The sequence below is a fragment of the Patiria miniata genome, unplaced genomic scaffold (assembly GCF_015706575.1).
Source record: "Patiria miniata isolate m_02_andy unplaced genomic scaffold, ASM1570657v1 HiC_scaffold_2, whole genome shotgun sequence".
Taxonomy (NCBI): Eukaryota; Metazoa; Echinodermata; class Asteroidea; order Valvatida; family Asterinidae; genus Patiria; species Patiria miniata.
In genome coordinates, this window is record NW_024037058.1 from 4798247 (window position 1) to 4819158 (window position 20912).

The window sequence follows — 20912 nt, forward strand, 5'->3', positions numbered from 1 at the left end:
GGTACCACTACTGTCCACCTTTACTTCCCTACTATTATTCTCCTTTCTTTCTATTATTAGTCTCAAACTACATGTGTATAGAGTTTCACTCATGGGGCACTTAGATTTCTAAAGACCAACTTGCGAGGTACATTATGCCATTGTCCCTATTGTTCCCAGAATCCTGTAAACATCATAGTGTGCAAAGTTTCTTGAACATGGCACAAACTTGTACTTCACAAGGGCCTTTCAAACTGTGTAAATGATGCAATCTCAGTCTTAGAAGCGGGTCCAGCACAGAGTTTTAAGGAACCCCTTTCACACTAGCAAGATTCCAACACGACGTCTACATGAACATGGGTCCGGCACTCAACATGGTTGAAATGCAACATTGGTTGGGAGGTTCTACATGTACCAAGATGGAATATCTACTACATCAATGTAAAATCTACAGCTGACCCATGTGCTTTTGCTTGAACTGCTTCTGCTCTTACATGTATACTGGCTGGACTCTATGATGAGTATAATAATAGCCAGGCTTGTGTGGGGGTGACCACAAATTCGTATCCTTGTGGAGACACGCACACAATAGGGAACAAAACATTGTAAAGGTCTCCACAGGGCAATTTCTATAGATGAATAGGTCTCCACAAGGTTTTCACGAAATAGATATATATATGGGTTTTACTCAAAAACTAGGAATTTCCAAGGTGGGTTGATCTGTCGCAAATGGAAGAGTTTTAGAAAAGGGATATCAAGTCCAAATTTCAGCCAAGGAAACTAATTCTGGTTAAAATAAGAGCATTTTGAAACTTCACTTTCAAAATAGAACACTTTACGACACGAGAACAAAGAAATGTCTCCACAAGGATACAAATTTTAGAATATGTGTGTGGGGATGTGTGGGGATTTATTGGAGTTGCTGCTAAAAACTGATCAAAGGTGTTGTGTTACCAGTGTGTACACACAATGTAAGCTGTTCAGTAAACATTGCCTACAGGTAGTAATGTACCTTTGTTGATTGAAAAACAGGTTGGGAGATGACATACATTTTTGTACAAGGTCTTAAGTGGCCTTACAACATTTGTACCTCTCCAAAGATTAGCTCAGTCATCCTGTCCCATTATTAGTACTGGTGTTTTCATCCGTATTGGGTTTCAGAATGGTATTTAAAGTACAGGTAGTAACTCCTTGAAATAAAGAGAAGTATGACTTGGCACTTTTGTTGCACAATGACTTGGCATTTTCCCATACCATTTGTACATGTAGGCGATGTACAGTACATTTGTATACAGTGTCTGAGTACACATTACTGACCACAGAGAGTTTAATTTAATACTCAGGCATCTGGCATTTTCATGCCGTATTTTCTCAAACATATTTCATTCTTAACGTGCGTACTATGTGTGTAATTGATTGTGCACGGTCTTATTTGAGCAATTCTTGTGTCTTACAAATTTAATTCACCCTCTGTATGGCCAAAAGTTTACAATTCGTTTGAGAAGTATGTATGCAACCACTAAAGCAGGTATGGTGATTTCTTGTCAACATTGGGAGGGGGAACCATACAGCAGTGTGGAAAATCCAAAAAGTTGGGGGTGGTACAGATGTACCTAGAAACCATCTGACTCAAGGAGCAATACACGTACATGCACATGATCATTATGCCTACCCTTCCCAAATCTATCAAAATCCATTCCCCCATTTTGGGGATTTCGGTAGGCAAGTTATGAGAACCAAGTCCATCAAAATCCGCTTATGGTACGGTAGTGGTGGTCTTGTGGTGGATTTCAGCGGATTTCGGCCTTCTGTCCCCCACCACCAATAGTTTGTCCCAGATCTGGGACAAATTATTGGAGGAGGAGGGAGGGAGGACATCACCATTGGGAGTCCCCAGGAGAAAAAAATATAGGGGAGGGGGGTGACATGTCCCATCTTCACTGCTCACTATTTCCGCCCATGGGTGCACTTTCTGGATGGACTATTTTGTGTTTCGCTCTTTGATCACGGCAATTAATTACTCTTTGAATGTCATTCAGCCCTACCGGTAAGTCCTTCAACGCCTTAAATATCAATTAATGCAATTTCCATTTGATTAGTAATTTAAATTAATTGTGAATAGTGCGGGTATATTTACGTGGACTAACCACAAGCATTCAGTTTATTCATTTGATCTCACCAAAAGTCTGAAGGGGTCAGTATTTCTTTGTACAGCAAATAGGCCTATTGCCAATGTTTGTTTTCACCAAGTTAAATTCTTTTGCTTAGGCCAGTTTTTCATCTTTGGATTCTTAGGCCAGTTTTTCATCTTTGGATTCTTAGGCCAGTTTTTCATCTTTGGATTCTAAGGCCAGTTTTTCATCTTTGGATTCTTAAGCCAGTTTTTCATTTTTGAATTCTAGACGCTCTGTGGTGCAATCTGAGGCGATTTCTGACTACTCAGATCATCTTTTAAAGAAGGATACTGAACAACTAACCTGATGAAGTTTCAGCTCAGCTTCAGCTGTATAATTCCGAGAAAAACAGCATTCTAGGATCTCAATTTTAAATCAAAAGTTGCTGAAACATGTTTTGAATTGTTTTGAATTGCAGCTATATGCGATGTCCCACACTGATCCGATGAATTATAGCAACCGCTGTGCGTCGTGCCAATGCTTGCGCGCGCTGCGCCGAATAACAAAACAAACTACTAATTTAAATTTTCCTACCGTGCGTCTTAAGACGCACCGTTGGAAAGGCCTTCTTTCGTCGATTACTTCAAAATGACAGCTTGCCAGAAATAATAATTTCACAGGGAGTTTAGTCCACTTACTATCTTTCAACCAAGTATGTTTTTCAACGATAATACGCCAGTTACTTTTCAGATGGCTGCAAATGATGGACTACAGCTTTAAACATCATTTTCGAGTTTGGAGTCATTGAGTCAGCTATTCTGAGCTATAGAATCATTATAATAGGCTACAATTTTATTCGGGGATGAAAAAAAGTGGGGGGGGGGACAAACGATATGATATACCCACTTTAAAAGGGGGGGGGGGGGACTTGTCTGTGGAGGCGAACCGTGTGTTGATCTTGAATTGGCCATCATTTGTGCACGGCCTATTGTTGAACAATTTACGCTCCAGTGCACACCCCGGAGTATTGAAACATATGAGATTTCGGCAAGAAATATTGTACAAATACTGTTGAAATTACTCTTGCCAATCGGTATTTGTGGCTTTGGCTGTATATCAGGAGTTGGCTGGAAAATTGTGCCTTTATCCCGGCGTGAAATGGTTAATACCGGTAGTATTAAAATGTATGTATGGTTACTAGAAAATATACGTGTGCATGCGGACAAAAGTACACGCTACCCCGGTACTTGGTATAACTTTGACTAACGCTAACTTTGAATAATTCACTATTAATTATAAAAGAACAAATCCTCACACTTTGTTTTTCTAATAAAAAATTAATTATTCCACCTCTCAAAATTCACGGTTATTAAAATGTTTTATTGCCTTTGAGTCAAATGAAATTAACGTAGGAGGAAGTAATAGATTACATGTTAAAGATATGTAAAATAATAATTATCTTTATTTATATTTGCTGGTGAGAGGAAAATGAAAAGAGCAGAGAACACTAAAAAAAAAAGCCAGCCGGGGTTGAAGGATTGTCCAAATTCCAAAAGAAATGTACTGTTACTGTCAAGAGACTCTCCAAGCTCGGTGACATGAACATAAAAATGAAATAAAAACAGGAAGCAAAATATATGAATTTGGATGTCATGGATCAAAGAGATATAAGTAAAAAGTAAAAACATCAGTTGCTTTCCTTTACTAGTATTGGTCCTTTTTCCAGATTCCCGACTGATTCCGCCCAGCAACATGCACTCCTAAGTTATACCAGTATTGATTAATTTTTCGAGCAGACGTATACTCACGCCCAGCTGATGGCGCAAAGGGCACCGCCTGATGTGACATGTAGGCGCCATTTCTACTACAACTACAACAACACATGTCATAAAGGCCTGAATTAAAATACACAATGGACAAAATGTATGTACGTGTACAAGAAAGCAGTACTACAAAAATATAGGAAATTAAATTTAAAGTTAAAAGTAAAACGAAAATACTAGAGACTTTTGTTCTTTTTAAAAAAATTTATTAGCCGTCTTAATTATACAGGGTGGCCTTTTCAGTTACAAAACTGCTTTCCATTAAAGGGAATATACATCATTTGCTTTTGCTGTAATTTTCAGAAATGGATGGAATTGGGGGGTTGGAAATATATAGCAAATATAGTTACACTGACTTTTTTGAGGTTTTGGGTTCGAAAATGCTATAAAAACCAAGAAAAACAATCATTTTCCTGTACTCTGGTTCCCTGACTCCATATAAGAAGAAACAGAGCAGTTTACATACATTGGGGAATTGTAAGGTCAGGGAACCAGTCTAGCTGGCTTGTACCCGTTCATAGGTGTGTAATCGATTGCAAACAAGTGCGATGGTCAATTGGGGCCAGTATTTGAAAAAAAAGCCAGTCTTTTTCCAACGCTGGTCGGCCGACCAGCGTTGGAAATTGATACAAAAATACCACTTTTCTTGAAAATGACAGTATACCAGGTGCCATGATTTTACAGGATGCTTTACACTGTCATTCATTAACAGTCCAGCAAGGTATTTCAAAATGATTTGGTAGTTTTATTTTTTGATGTTTGCAAATGTTGTATTTTCCCTTTAAGGGCCCTGGTCCATATTACCTAAACATTAATCAAGAAAAAGTAGTGTAAGAAATTTAATACATAGATATTAAAAATACAAAGATTAACAATCAAATTACATAAGACAATGAGAGTCCAGTCCATTTTCACTAAAGCACTCTGTGACTACAGTAATGTACATGTACGTACACGGACTATACATACAATTTGTAATTTAGCCTGTACCATCTCGAACAGCTGAACAAATGCCATACATGTCTCTCCTGTCCCAAACAAAGATGCCGGTAGTCCAATAGCGAGGGATGCTGGGTTGCTAGGGGCAACCCTAATGGAATCCATCAAACTACAGCCGAGTCTCATAACAAACTCGTTCGGACCTAGCCAAATTGTTTGTTATATCAGAATTTTGTATTAAGGGGAACATCAGTCCCATTCATTGTGCACATAAATGCACAGTCGGGACCAAGGCTTTATGTTTGTTATTTACCAGAATTTTGTATTAACAGAGTTTGTACTAACAAGAGTCGACTGTACACACTCACAGTTTGAACCTCAATATAATACATGTGTACCACATATCACAGAGCACTATAAAATTATGGACAACAGTGGTAGATCCGGGTTGATAAAAACATAGGCCTGCATACCGGTACAATTGAAAATAATTTTTGGTACTGGAGTATTGCAGGGAGAGTTTTTTTGATTTGCATACCAAAATGCAAGGCAAAATTTGTTACTATGTTTGCTCTACATAATTTCATAGATTGTTGAAAAAAATATTTTTGTAAAGTACATTGTAAATATTGTAAATTCAAAGCAGTTCTTTGTATACATGTTTTTTTTTACAAAATCGATCTTTGCTACAACACTTAATTAAGGGGGTAAAGATTGACAGGCTTGAACAAACAAAGTGGACTTTATTTTATACATCATCGCTATACTATGAAGGGCAAAGGATAAAGCGGGTGACAGGCAGCGAAGTACTGTTGATACCAGTATATCGATATCAGTCGATATTCAATGTTATTTTGATATCAATATCGCCGATAGCAATTTTGTTATCATATCGAAATCGCAAAGTTTTCGATTGAGGGAATTATATCGAAAATACTGAAAATGCATCAGATTATTGTCAAAATTAATCTCCTGTTTTTTGCTTGAACATTGCGTTGAATGTTTGCTGTATAAAATATGAATCGATGGCAACTTGTGCTTGTGACTCAAAATAAAAACATTGCGAAATGCCAAGCGGCGTGCGGCTTTGTGCTCTGCTTTTAAAGCTGGAACTCGCTGGTCTCCCCAATGTATAAAAACCTCAAAAGAAACCGCCCATTCTGGACAAACTGTCAGTGCTGAGATTTGTTTAAAAAAAATGAGCAATATGCTCCAGAGAAAGCCATGGAAAATTCGGACTTAAGGTTTTTTTTTTTTAAATCAAAGTTTTCATCTTTATGGTCTTTAACTTTTAGTTTTAATTGGACTGGTCAAAGCTCGTTTTGTAAATGAAGTATTTGTTGAAGTCATGAATAAAATGGTAAGAAATGTGAAACACCACTAGACCAACTACAATGTAGCTAGTAAAATACCAAACTGGAGTGCTTTGATATGTGCAGAACTAAATCGTGTCAACTTTACTCACTCTGTAGTCAGCAAATTTCTCCAAAAATTCCATTGGGCAAAGAAAGGTCCTCAGTATTTCACCAACCAAGTTTACAAACTCATTCAATTTTAAAGGAAACATTTCTTCAGTATTTTGCACATCAGAGGAAAGTCAAGTGATTTCAAAATGGGACTAGACTGGTACATGTCCAACAATGGTCCAAATTTTTGGAAAGACTGACCTCTTCATTCAGTGTCATTAGTCTGGTGGCTGACTATGGAGAATTGTGTTGTAAAAAGAGACTAGTTTCCAGTTCATGCCACGTATTTCTTTTGGCACAGTTGATTGATGCAGTACTGCAGCGGTGCTGGACTGGTTGTTTCAGGTGCCAGTCTATTTTTTGTATTGCATGTTTTCAATACCTTAAGTTTTGGGACTCTCATACCCAGTATTGAGAGTCCCAAATTTTCGGACTAGTATAATACCAAACATATATGATCATTGTCACAGAATTTCACAATTTCCTTGACAATCAAAGTCAACTTTTATATTTAACATAAGAAAACTACAGGTAGAACATGTATTGTCATTATTGTTGGGACATTTTATGGTACAAAATGTAGATGAAGACGATAGTAATGTACTGCTGGTATAACCTCAGCAAAAAAATACTGAATTCCTGCTTCTTGTCCTACAGTCAGACAGTCAGCAGGATAAGAGCTTGCCTAAGTTACGTAATTAGCATTACTCTTCCAAACCCTGCTCAATCCAACATGATCCAACTATTTAACATTTCTGTTTGGGTCCTGTTGGATTGAGCAGTAAACCCCTTGTATTCCTGTTGGAATCTGTTGGATTCAGCAGGCAACTGAAAACATTCAGAGTCGGATTCCGTTGGGTACTGGTAAATAACACCAAGTTGGATTCTGTTTGTCCCAGCCAGAAACAGAAGAATAAGGCACAGTTGGATTCTGTTGGATTGAGCAGGCCAGTCATTTGATATGTTCAGGTGTCCAACAACTTGGCTAGTTGGGTTGTGTGGGACTGTGTTGGATTGAGCAGGAAACTCATATGAGTCACCGTCGGTCTCTGTTGGATTTAGCAGGGTAGTCCTGGGGAACTAATATTATACTGTTTTGAATTGTTTGTTATCTGTCTGTTCTGTTTTTGTCGCCTCCGCAGGTGCGTTTCTGATCCCCTACTTCATCATGCTGATCCTGTGCGGCATACCCTTGCTGGTCCTGGAGTTTGGCTTGGGACAGTACGTCCGCGCTGGTCCCCTGGAAGCCTTTCGCAAGATTTGTCCCATCTTCAAAGGTAACAAACAAGCTCCAATAGCTCAGTGTTGTTTTGGGGGAAAAAACAAGTGGGGTTGAAAGAAAGTTTGGACAGAAAGATATCAGGATCTTGGTTTTACAAAATTGCAAATATCAAAAACCTACATGTACATGTAACTACCAAATTATTATGAAATAGGCATACCTTTACTGGACTGTTAGTGAATGACAGTCTTAAGCATCCTGTAAAATCATGGCATTTTTGAAAATTAGAGGAAAAGCAAATGTATTATTAAAATGATACTTGGTACTTGGGTGGCTCTTCTCCTAAATACTCCAAGGGGAGTTTTAACAGGAGGCTAGAAAGTTTGGATATTTACATACAAACTTGTTTCACAGGTTTGGTTGAGAAATTGTCATTAAGTTTTTACAAAAACATCCTTGTATATACTCTAAACTCCCCTCCTAAAGCTATAGCCCTAATAAAGTTACGTTTGTGGTGTTATTGAAAGACAACCAAGCCAGCTACAGCGATTGATAACCGGTGATTTTTGTAAACACTCTAAAATCTGGAATTACAATACAGGTATCTGCCTTTGGAGAACTACGGTACCGGTACATACCAGTACTCTTATTGGTTAAATATTAATTGAAATGCAGATATGAACTTACTTCATAATGTAATGTATTATTAGACTCTGAAATTTTTTCTATGAGAATTTCTGAAATGAAATACAAATTAACATATTATTTACACAAGAAATTGTGAATTTTCATTGATTGTGAACGGTTCATGTGATTTACATATGGTTATTCTATAAATTAGGGGTCCAAAGTGGGCCATTGCATTAAAAGGGCTCAAAAACTTTTAAGTTATTTTAATTATGGTCAATCTTGCTTTTCATAATATGAGATGTATTTACTTCCATCAGGATGGTAAAGTGCAAGCCTTTTTAACAGACAGGAGATCCTTAACAACGTCATGTCATCTGGAATATTCAAAACACTAGGCTTTACGCGTAACTGGGACACCACAGGACACCATGTTACATGTGAAATTATTTCAACATTACAAATGGTCATATATTTTTTTGTTTCTTAGCATTGATGTCTTGGTTTTTTTTTAATCCTTTTATTTAATGGACAGAATTTGTAAAATACCAAGGAAAAGTATACAATGTGACCATGCAAGACACTTCACACAGCAGAATTGGTTCACACGTACATGTAACAGGGACACCGTGGGACACCAAATGTGACATGTGAAACCATAATATTGGGAAGCACCATATCACATCTTCACACATTTATTTCTTTAAAAATTGGATCTCATGTTAAAATTGAGTTAGTACTGTCCATCACTTTGACCTAAAAAATGGCATAGTTTACCTTTTAAGGAGGCAAAAATGTTAATTTTTTGATACTGTAATTTTTGTCCCACTTTTTAGCCAAAAATACGAGAATTTTTCGGCTTATTTTTAACCAAAACAGGAACTAAATGGGATCAAGATAACAAATTTGTAGGTTTTATCAATGTAGGTTTTATCAATGCAACTTTTATTGGAGTTTGTTACACATAAAGTATCATTAACTTTAATACATATTTCCTATTTAGTTAGGCCTATAAAACAAAAAAGAATGACCCATATATATGTACAGTACAAACATGTTATGTCAAACATGTTACGGTACGTCAATCAGAAACACAGTGTATGCATACATGAAGCTCTGTGGAGCACATTGCCTCATGAACCCAACGTAATACATGCATACATCACTCATGTACGGTACCCTGGATACTTCACCTTAATTGTACTCAAGGCTTTAATAAATATTACCATCCTGTCACCCCCAACCCATGTTTTTCCCTGACCCTCAGAGTTACACAAAAGGCCTGCATGTGTACATAGGTTTGTATTTGGATTGCGTGCCAACACGGACAAAGAGCAATGCCTGAAGAACGGCGTGTGAATAAAAAGGAAAGCAATGTGTCATAGAAAAAAATGTCTTTCCCAAAAATAAAATAATTCTTCATCTGCGTACAACATGACATGTTCTTTGGATAGAATCCATGATCTTTTTAGAAAAGAAACCTAGAATGTTGTTTTTTTTTTTCATCATTAAATCATTTCCCCAGTAGGGCTGTCCAATTTCGAATAATTTAGTATTCGATTATTCAAAACGGCACTTAATCGAATAATCGAATATTCGAATATTCGAATTTGGATGATCAAGTTTAACACACGTCAGCTGCAGCTGCCTTCCTCGCTGGTCAAAAGTTGCTTTCAAAAAGCGGCCGTTAAAATTTGCATGCGACAAACGATATTATGGGCCACTGGAGTGTTCTGCAGTAAGTACTGTATAACTGTCAAGAGACTTTACCCAGCCAAAAGAACGGGACCAATAAGTAGGCATCCACAAAGAAGTTACCGTCAACAAAAAGGGTATCTGACATTAAAAAATGTAACTTTATGATGAAAATAACATCACAGTCATGTGTGCAGTGCCCACAAGCATAGTTTTTTTCTTTTTGAATATTTGGTGGATGATCGAATATTTGAATTTTTTGGTATATTCAGGACAGCGCTATACCCCATCGCTCTAACCCCCCAGAAAAGGGATGGGGGTGTAAAATACCATGGACAATACAACATCTGACAACAGCAACAATCAATGAATAAATTGCCTTCCCTCAAGCGCTTCAAGTTGGTCATATTTTAACTTTTTTTTTTATTCAGTTAATGTGGGTACCCCACAGGGTGGCCCACAACAAAAATACTTTGGGGGAGAAGGGGGATTCATTCATTTTGGCAGTTCCATTGTTAAACACGGGTGCCTGAATTTACCATGTGTGATGTTGGATTTTGCAAGAGTGAGGAAGGTACATGTACATGTACCTACTAAGTAGTAAATCACCCGTACAAGAAACCCAACCCCAAAGTTCAAATTCCAGAAGTTATCTGAATGGCTTTGCATAGCTGTACCGTGTAAACTGCAACTTTCCTGAGCATCTGTTTCGTGTATTAAAATGTACATAAACGTGAAATATGTTTTGGTTTTCGATGTAGCCTGGATTTTATTTTGAAAATTCCCCACCAAAGACATCAGTGGCTGACATCAGTGGTCAGGTACTCATGGTTCTCGAGTAGGAGATTCCCATGCACAGCCCAGTTGAGTCAAGGACATAACCCATTTCAGGTTATATGTGAGCTTCATGCATGAACAACCCACTGCTGAACTTTTCAGAAGAAAACAATGCAACTGTTTATGGCTGGTCGGTACCGGTGTGGAGAAAGATGCCTTTGAAAATAAACTGTAAAGATTTATTGGAGCAGTTCCTTTCTTTTATGCGCATGAAAGTTTAGTGGACTTGCACTTTTCACTCATATTGTTCAACCCAAAATAAGTGACTTACATTTGTAACAAGGAAGTCCTTGTTGGGTTTTGTGAGGAATGGGGATGTATTGTTACTAGCGAACTTCCAGAATACTCGACCTCCTATGCGAACATACATTCTGTGCCACCTTGTCCTTTCAGTCAAAATCAATCAAGTGACTGTTTTCAACAGTTAAGAGCTCCCAGCTTACATAAACCATGATTGACTGGCTGTGACTGTCTATGTAACGTTATACAGCTATGCTTTGACTGTAGGTGATTGATAACATCTGTTGACTAAATTTGACTAGTCACAGTGCTTGCTTGAAATAGGATCAATACTGTTGGTGACTAGCCTGTGTAAAAGGCATGGCAGGGGAAGAGGATTTATTTTATAATTGTCTGACTGCTCAGATAGCAGGAGGGTTAAATTTCTCCAATTCAGGCAGACTTTGACAAAGTACATTCAGTTATGACTTCTATAACTTTGAGATTTGTCTAACGAACAGAAATCATTTTGAATGTTACACATGTCACAAACATTCATACATTCATTTACACATAGCGAATTTATTATATGTATGGCCAGTTTAATGATATCACAGGGTTTGTATGCATCAATGATTAAATGTACATTGTTCACATGGACTGATAAAATGGCATTGTTCTTGATTGTTTTCAGTGGAAAAAAGTATCAACTGAGACTCTTCCCTACAATAAATTCCCTGTTCGTTTTCAAATAAGGAAAACAAACGTAACTTTCTGTAGAAACATATGTTAGCGTAATGATGCATACAAAATGTACACATTGTTCACATGGACTGATAAAATGGTATTGTTCTGGATAGTGTTCAGTGGAAAAAAATTATCAACTGAAACTCTTCCCTACAATAACTTCCCTGTTGGTATTCAAATAAGGAAAACAAACATAACTTTCCGTTGAAACATACCGGTACATAGTATGTCAGCGTGACGATACATTTGTTCATGAAGAATCCGTAGTCATTGTTTCCTGGCAAAACCAAAACAAGCCTAGATTGATCAGACCTACCGGTACTTCCTGATGTCTCCATTGTCTCAAATTTCCCGCCGTTGTTATTTTGTAATAGAAAGTACCTGACAGTAAGAGTAAGATATTAACAGCCATGAAATACAAATGTGTGTGTACAGTTGTTATCTATTAATTCATTTGATTGAACAAGTGAAAACCCAAAGCTTAGGATAATTGCAGATTTGCCCAAATCCAGCACTTTAACCCTAACAGAACTCAACCCATCAAACTCTAACAGCATGTTTTGTTGGAATCTGTCAGGATGGGTACAGTACCCCTAAACTTTTACATTGGGTTGGCACACCCCCAGAAACTAAGTCAGAAATATGTGTGCACAGTTTCCCATATGGTGTTGGAATTTACCAGGATGGGTATGGTTCCTAGTAAATCATGATAGGGAGTAATGTAGACAAACGGCCCTAATGTTGAACAAAAGGGAGACAGGACGTGCCCTCACTGAAGTGGTTGTGGCTTGCAGTCATGAATCCACTCAACATAATGCAAAATCTCGATTCAGCTCCTTGGCACAGTCTTTATTAATTAATTGTCAGAACAGAAAATCAATGGTCACTGGACAGCTCTTGTAAAACGGTTGATTGATGTAAGTTTTTTTTGCAATGTGAAAACAGGAGGTTGTAAAGAGAGAGAGGATACCCCCCCCCCCTCTTTTTTTGAGGGGACCCCCCCCCCTTTTTTTTGAGGGGAGTATTTGGGGTGTGCAATAATGTGAACCTGCATAAAACATATTAACTACACCCTTTTGTGCACCCTATTGTGATGGATTGCTATTGTAGACTAATCCTAAACACATCTATAGGTACATGTATTGACCAGACGTACATGTAATAGACTAGTCCAAGTATGGTTGACTCGCATGTGATTTAGCGAAGATAGTCAATCAATGGTTAAACTTTTGTTTTCACGTAAAGTTGCTATTTGTTGTGAAAGGTTCAACTCCAGTGTTATGTACATGTACATGTAATGTTCGTGACAGAGAGCTGTTAAGAGTTAAGTGAATTAACCTAAAAATGTATATTGATCATTCTCTGAATCATTAATTAGATATTTCATACAATGTAGTTATTCGCTCTGTCACGGACATTACACTTCCTTTCCGCTGAAATTGCCCATATATGAACGTTAATAGAAAATCAAACGTCAATTTGTTGACTGTTAGAAAATCAAACATCAAATTGTTGGCTGTATTGAAATTTTCCCTGGTTTTGGTTGCAGGCACTGGACTGGCCACCGTCATGATCTCCTTTGTCCTGACCACCTACTACAACGTCATCATAGCCTGGGCCCTCTTCTACCTGTTTGCCTCCATGCAGAGCGAGCTGCCCTGGGACTCGTGCGGCAACTGGTGGAACACGCCTGACTGCTTCTCCCACGATGACTACCAGAATCTGAACGGCACCGTTAAGCCAAACGACACCGTCTCCTCAACTGAGGAATACTTCAAGTGAGCTCTTAGTCCTCTTTAAGAAAATTAACATAGAGAAGAATACTCCCCCGACAAATACTAACAAGAAACAAAGCAAAAAAGAGTTGGCTTGCCTGGTCAAGTTGGATCCAAATTTCCAAGTTTAGGACATAACCCAGTCGGTCATTCAGTGACTCAGAGGACCGTAAGCTGGGTCCTTCTTGCCCTGCAAAAATGAGGGAAAACTAAGCAAATGAAAGACCAGCACCCAGCATGTCCACTTTTAAATTGTATGTATAAAGTCAACATTGTAATCTGCAGGTTACTGCATTCATGTGATGCACAGATCAATTTATACAATTCTTCATTCAAGTTTGAAGTACATGTTTAACAATATAACAATAACAGGTTCTTATATACGGTAGCACTTATTAACGAAGATCAAAGCGCTTTGTAGTATTATTACCCCTGATCATTGAGCCAATTAAACATTCAAAATACCATCTCAGCTCCCTAGGGATACAGAGTACAGAGAATACCACTTACGTGTCAGTTGGTGTCCATCGCCCTCCCCCATTCCCCCTCCCCCCCCCCAAAAAAAATCAATTAACCAATGCATTTTAAATCATACAGCAATATGTAAGATTGTATATTATTGAACCCCTCACCCCTTACAGTACATCTTTCATTATGTTAAAATCCAAATCTGCAGCAGTGGAAGTGCATTCAATTGGTTTTGTTTTCACTTTTGAGTATTCTACTGTTTACTTCCTTGTAATCAGGATCATAGCGTGCACACCGTTCCATTCAATTTCCTCTTTCACTTTTCCTTTTTCCTACATATATGTATGTGTGTTCCACGTGCGTACATGTTTACATTCAGGCATTTCACAATTGCTGTAATATTACCTCCAACAGCAGTGCTCCAGTTTTTATTGACAACAGCTGCATGTTGCCTAACCATTCCACAATCACCTGACTGACCCACAATTTCAAAAGCAAAGTGCAACCCGATCTTGATTTTACAATGTACTTCCTCGAACTTGGGATCAATCATGGGTGTCAATGGATGGGGGACGGGGGAGGGGACAAGTTAAAAGTTGCCTCAGATCGCACCACAGAGAGTCTAGAAACCAAATTTTCCCCTTCCCTTAAGCAGGCCCCGACCCCGAGCCGTTAGGGCTTCATGTTTGCATTAGTTCTGATTAAGGTACATGTATATGTATGTTCCCTTACTTTTGAGAAGCGATTGATGCCCTTGGGATCATTTGTTCTGCTAAAATTTCTTTTCTCTGTTAAAAGTGTGTGTTGTCAAGTTTGCATGAAGATGTTCCAAGTCCATCTTGATAACCCCCTCTCTAGTCTCTACCGGACCTTGATTTTACTCCCTTGACCTTGAAATGAATTTACCAAGCAATATTCTAATAAATGTTCTTTCCTCCGTTCTGTTTGTGTTGTCATTTGGATAGAGATTTGAAAATGACATCTTCAAACCCCTCCATTCACAAAGGAATTTAACCTTATTTTCCCTCGGATATTTTGCCTGTGTCTTTTCTCAACTGTGTTTACAATATCAGAAATGATTATTTATATCAGGTTTCCAGTTGTAAAAAAATTAATAGCGTATTGTATGCTTGCGTAAAAAAGTACCCAGATGACTCCAACATATGTCAGTAAAAGTATCCGGATGCGGACGGTATTATTTTTGATGTTGTCCTCATCTGGGCATTTTAACAAATTTCACTGGTTCCCACTTGGTCAAGAGCGTAGAAAGTCACAGTTTTCAACCAGTCAACAGAGCGTAGCACGCGGTACCATCAGACGTACACACAGCGCGCAGCAGGGTATACACTCACTGTTGTCAACAACCAAAAACGTCGATTAGCAAACAATAATTTCAACAAAATTTGAGAAATGAGGATAAAGTGTCATGAATTTCTTTTCTTGCAGATCACGTCAGCCTGATATAAATAATAAGAATAATATAAGATGGCTTATTTTTTTCAGGGGACACCAGAATATATTGCACTCGCTATAACAATATTTCGAAAGTCGAAGCTTGTGCAATATATTCTGGTATTCCCCTCAAAGCCATCCAATATCATCAAAACTGGCCATGCAACGGAGTTCAATTTTATACACCAGTGTTAGTTACAAAATACAAGTGAAACATACTGCTTGCAAAAGTTCAGTTGAAAATCCATGACAGCATACAGTTTATCATGAAAAGCATTCTGTAAGATCAGAACCATATTGGATGTGTATTAATTTATGGTTGTCATGTTAATAACAAACTTGGTTGCTATTTTGTTGCCTTCGTCATTTCTGAAGATCTCTCCAACAGATGGGACTATGTTGTTTTGACTAAATTCCAACAGAGAAAGCAGCTGATGTGCCAGAAGATTTTGGTCACCATTCATAAAGCAACTGCGGCATAGCAAAACAAATTTCAATTCTTAAAATTGTTTTTTTGTGGAATGTAGAAAATTTTACTGCGGGGCACTACAATGTACGTGTGATTTTGACACAAACTTGGATATACATTGTACTAGTACATTCTAGGCATCTTTTACAATTATTTCCATACATGTTCATGTAGACGTACAGTGTAGTACAGGTTTGGCTTTTTTTCTTCTTTTTTTTTAAAGGGAGGGTGCATTAGAATCTTTAAATCCCCTGCCGCACTACGTACACATTATGTACATTTAGAACATACAGTGGTGACACCATGATCGTGCGTACTAACATGTTTGTTTATGGTGTAAATCAAGCATTTTCATTTGTTCCTCTTCCTTTCTCCTTTGTTTGTACTTAAACTTGTTCGCAACAGCTCTCCTTGGTTGTTTACACGTTTTCTAATGGAAGTCGTCCTCGGTTTGGTTCCTGTCCTCGATTCAACGATGATGTTGCACACGTGTGTTCTCGATTTACACCATAAACAAACGCATGTAGTCACTATTTGGACATGTGAACAAAAGATGTCCACATTATGTAGTTTGTGTTGACGTTATGTGGACTATTAAGCCGTGTCCACATAACATTTCGCCCTCTCTGGAAAACAGGTTTAGAGGCATTTTGGGGTTAGGGTTATCTGTCGCAGAATGAAGAGAAACATTCAAGGAAATCCAAAAAAATTGGGGGTTGAAAGAGTTTTCACAGTTTTAAGTAAAGTTATATTTTGTACCGAGTTTTCCTAACTACACAAAAACAAAGGAATGTCCACATAGCGTATGTAAAACAAACATGGGTGTATCTATAGGTGTGCACACTCTTTGCACCTTGAACGAAAAGTTTTTTTCAAATAACCCTCATCTCAAATTTAAGAGCGCATGGTACATGCATACAGTTGTGTGCATGATAGCCGCATAACCAATTTTAAGATACATAAAAAAAAAAAATCAAGGGCTCATCTCTGTGGCTTTGATCTACATGTACAGGAAATGAACAGTGAAAGATAATCTGTGTTTTTCACCTTGCCTCTCTTTTTTTTGTGTCTCTAACCAGCCATCGCGTGCTGCAAATCAGCGACGGCATCGGTAACGCTGGGGAGATGCGCTGGGAACTGTTGGGCCTGCTCTTCGCGGCCTGGGTCGTTGTGTACTTGTGCCTCTTCAAGGGACTGAAGACCTCCGGCAAGGTTTGTTTCGGTGGCTTTGGAGGGGGGGAGGAAGTTTGAGAGGTCAAAGGTCGATGATATTTGTAACTAAGCCCATCAGATGAATACAGTATACATAGGGACTGAAGAAATCTGGCAAGGTGTATTGAGGGTGTGGGGGTGGAGCTACTTACAACTTGAGGTGGGGGGATGATATTTGTAACAAGCCCATCGGATGAACACAATGAAACTGGTTACCTTTTGGTGTTATTGTACATTGTGCTTTGCTCCTATTCAGGAATCATTAATATCAGTTTCTGACTGGAATTCTAGACTAGAGTCATGCTCCCCCCCCCAAAAAAAAAATTCTTTCTAATATTTGAATAAAGTTCAACATTTGAAACAATTACGAGGCTCAACTCTACATTAATGATGAATTTTTGCAGTAGTTCAGAATAACTGTAGAGTTTCGTCATTAGAAAATCATACCTACATGTAAAGTTTACCTGTCTGAAATCAAAATATCTGTTGGCTCAAATGGAGTCCCTCCTTATACATGTACATGTACATTTACATGTTAAAGGCCTACTATTTGGTAGGTAACACTTTGATATACATGCATAAAGACAACGGTTTCTTCGAAAACACCAGACGTTTCAACCCTAACCCTGCTAAATGCAACAGAATGCATCTATCGTAAAAAGTTGTTGCAAGTTGTTGCATCTAGCAGTCTCCAGATCTGGATGATGCATTCCACCCTTGCATTCTTTTGCATTCTGTTGCATTCTGTTGCATTTGTACCAAGACTGGCATGTATTCACTGTATTCTGTTGCATTTGGCAGGGTGCCCAGAGAATACCCCGTGGGGGTTAGGGTTAAATTAAGTTACATTTAAGCACAGAACTAAAAATACTTCCTTCAAAGATCCCCAGTCTCTGATCGCCTAGCCCCTCCCTCTTTTTTTCTCCCCACCCCTCGGTCGTTGATTTTTCCCCACCCAGATTGTCTACTTCACTGCCACCTTCCCCTACCTTGTTCTGCTGGTGCTCTTCATCAACGGTTTGCTCTTGGAGGGCTCACTCGAAGGAATCAAGTTCCTGTTCATCCCGAAGTGGGAACAGCTGTTGGATGTTAACGTGAGTGTCTTTGACTCGTCTGAGTACATTTCTTTATTTTTCAGTTGCCTCCATGTTTGGTCTGCTAAAGATTGTTAAAAGGGCCACCATTTTTGAGAGAGTGGAGCAACTTGAGTCAGGGGCCAATTTCACAGAGGTGCAGAGCGAACAAATTTGCATAATTAAAATAAATAAATAAATACATGTTACTTTTATACTGTAACCGTTATACATGTAACCGTTATACATGTAACTGTTACACATGTAACTGTTACACATGTAACTGTTACACATGTAACTGTTACACATGTAACTGTTACACATGTAACTGTTACACATGTAACTGTTACACATGTAACCGTTACACATGTAACCGTTACACATGTAACCGTTACACATGTAACCGTTACACATGTAACCGTTACACATGTAACTGTTACACATGTAACTGTTACACATGTAAATGTATGTAACTGTTATTCATGTAATTTGCCCAACAATGATTTTTAACAGTTACAGTTTTGAAAAATTGGGCCTGACCAGTTATACTTTTTCTTGCACAAAAATGCTTTATGCGCAAAAATGTTTGTTTTAGCAAGATCAGAACATCAGTGAAAAATCAGTGAATTTTACTTCTGTAGATATGTACTGGTTCACAGTTTTCTTTTGCTACATGAATTCATACAGAATTTACAATAAATAAAATTTTCTAAGCAAGATTTTTTCTGCCCTGCCATCTCCATGAAATTGGGCCCTACAGTGTACATGTACAATTTTGTCTTGCAATTATTTGCATTTATTCAAAAAATGTTGTTTTTTTACCCCTAGACATTTGTGACTTGGTTTATGACAAACTCTGCTAACAATGTTGTTTTGCAGCTGTGTAAGAATGACCTTGGGTTGAAACTGGCATTTTAATTTTTGTTATTCCAAGAATTCTGTTGTAAGCATTTCTTTTCTATTTTAATTTGACTATTGCTCCCACCCTTGAAAATTACATGTGTGAAAGTTTTGTGTTAATATTTTTACATGTCACATTTTGTCTTGTTCGCTGTGTTTCTTTAATTAGTAAAAAATATGATCCTCATTTTATACTCCTAATTTTTTTCTGAATGATTTTCATTGTGTGTGAAAACTGTGTGATTTACAAAGAAGTTCAACCTGTAATTAGTTCTCAAATGTAAATTCATCACATTTTTCCTCCTTTCTTTCGTTTATGACTCATCCCACAACAGTGTAAGAAAATGGTTGTCATTTGGAAATTGGGCCCATCAGGCATACAGGCCAGTAATGGCCAGCATGGGTGTACATCATGTACATGCACAAAATGTACAAAGATGCAATAATAGCCTTTGAAAAAAAATATTTGACTGGAGGCATTCACGGTTCAAGTTGCACACACTTTCAATCCACTATCCAGTGTAATCAAAATTACAAAGGAACCATTTCTAAAGTTGGTATATTGCCAATTGTCCCATGTCCTCACGTCCTCACAATAGAGAAGGAACCCCCATTGCAAAAGAACCATTTGGGACCCATTTTACTGGCAGAACTATTGAACTGCGTGTACATGTGTGCAATTTTGCAGAGGGGTAATTAATAATCTGTCATGCTACGGCATAGGAATTTTGATTGTGTGCGAAAGTGTCCATGACCATTTTATGAAGTGTCTTGTTACATTAAAATGTGTAAATACAGTTATACATGTATGTACTTGTACATGTACATTGTACATGTACATACATATACATTCCGTGTACATTACTGCATTTGAAGAGTGTCAACCGTATGTGTGTTTTGAAGTACACATGTACAGTGTTCGCATATTGGTTTTTATACAGAGGTAAAAACATGCAGTGTGGAGGGGCATCAGCCTCACAAATTAACCGACATTTCCTCCCCCTGAAGGTAATGGAGTGATCCCAGAAGTTTGTCAGCGTGTGCCTCTGCACTGACCAATCACAGGACACCTTTGAACTTCTCTGTGTATTGATTGGCTGTCACCCTTGTGTGTATTATATTGTGGTTATCCCTGATTGGTCACTGCGACCGTTTTATTATTTTTTAAAAATGATATAAAATAACCAATGTGATGTGTCTCTCATTACTTTTCATGATGTAGTTAAATTGCTTTACACCGTTTCTTCTTCTGCTCTTGTTTTACCGCACAGGGGTAAGACATATTCCACCGTAATTTTGCACATCCCTGCAAGTCTAAACGTTAGATGCTAAACAGATAAATAGGGCTAATAAACTGAAGCTAAACTCTGCTCGAGCACTCAACACTCTGGATGGTTCTGAACGTCATTTTCAGTCAGTTTTAATTCTTTTTAAAACTCACTGTATCCCCACAACCAACACCCCTCCCCCCACCACCTTGCCACCACCAAAAAGCAAATTTGAAGGTGGCCTTTTTTCAAAAATGCAAAATGCATTTGCATTGCGGCAAGCAGCAATGAAGTCTTTAAAGGTTTTTTTTTTTTCATTTTCGGAACAACTCGGTGCCTGTCGCGAGATGAACAGATAAACAGCTGTTCAGATTCTCTGTGTATTCCCATTTTTTGCTATTTAGTCACCTTTCTTCCCTTGTCTCTAAAATGTCAATAGTTTTTCTACGTTTATCAGTTTGTCTGACCCAGTTTTGAAATTGACACTGATAATGTGCATGACAAATTGGCTCCATTGCATTGTCTGAGTGCATGTTTATTGACAAAAGCACGAACAGTACAGTTCATGGACCATCCCAAAAATATTCGTTCTTGTTCAGACAAGTAAGTTAATGATTATGACCACTT

At 38.0% G+C, this 20912-nt stretch overlaps 1 protein-coding gene across 1 annotated transcript in view; it reads left to right on the plus strand.

Annotated features, from left to right (window-relative positions):
• LOC119726124 (sodium- and chloride-dependent GABA transporter 1-like) overlaps positions 1-20912 on the plus strand; it is a 60328-nt gene that overhangs the window by 14621 nt on the left and 24795 nt on the right. Inside the window, exons 3-6 of the mRNA XM_038197733.1 lie at positions 7464-7598; positions 13218-13446; positions 16912-17044; positions 18004-18138. Of these exons, the coding sequence (XP_038053661.1) occupies positions 7464-7598; positions 13218-13446; positions 16912-17044; positions 18004-18138 (632 nt within the window). The remainder of the gene's footprint in view (positions 1-7463; positions 7599-13217; positions 13447-16911; positions 17045-18003; positions 18139-20912) is intronic.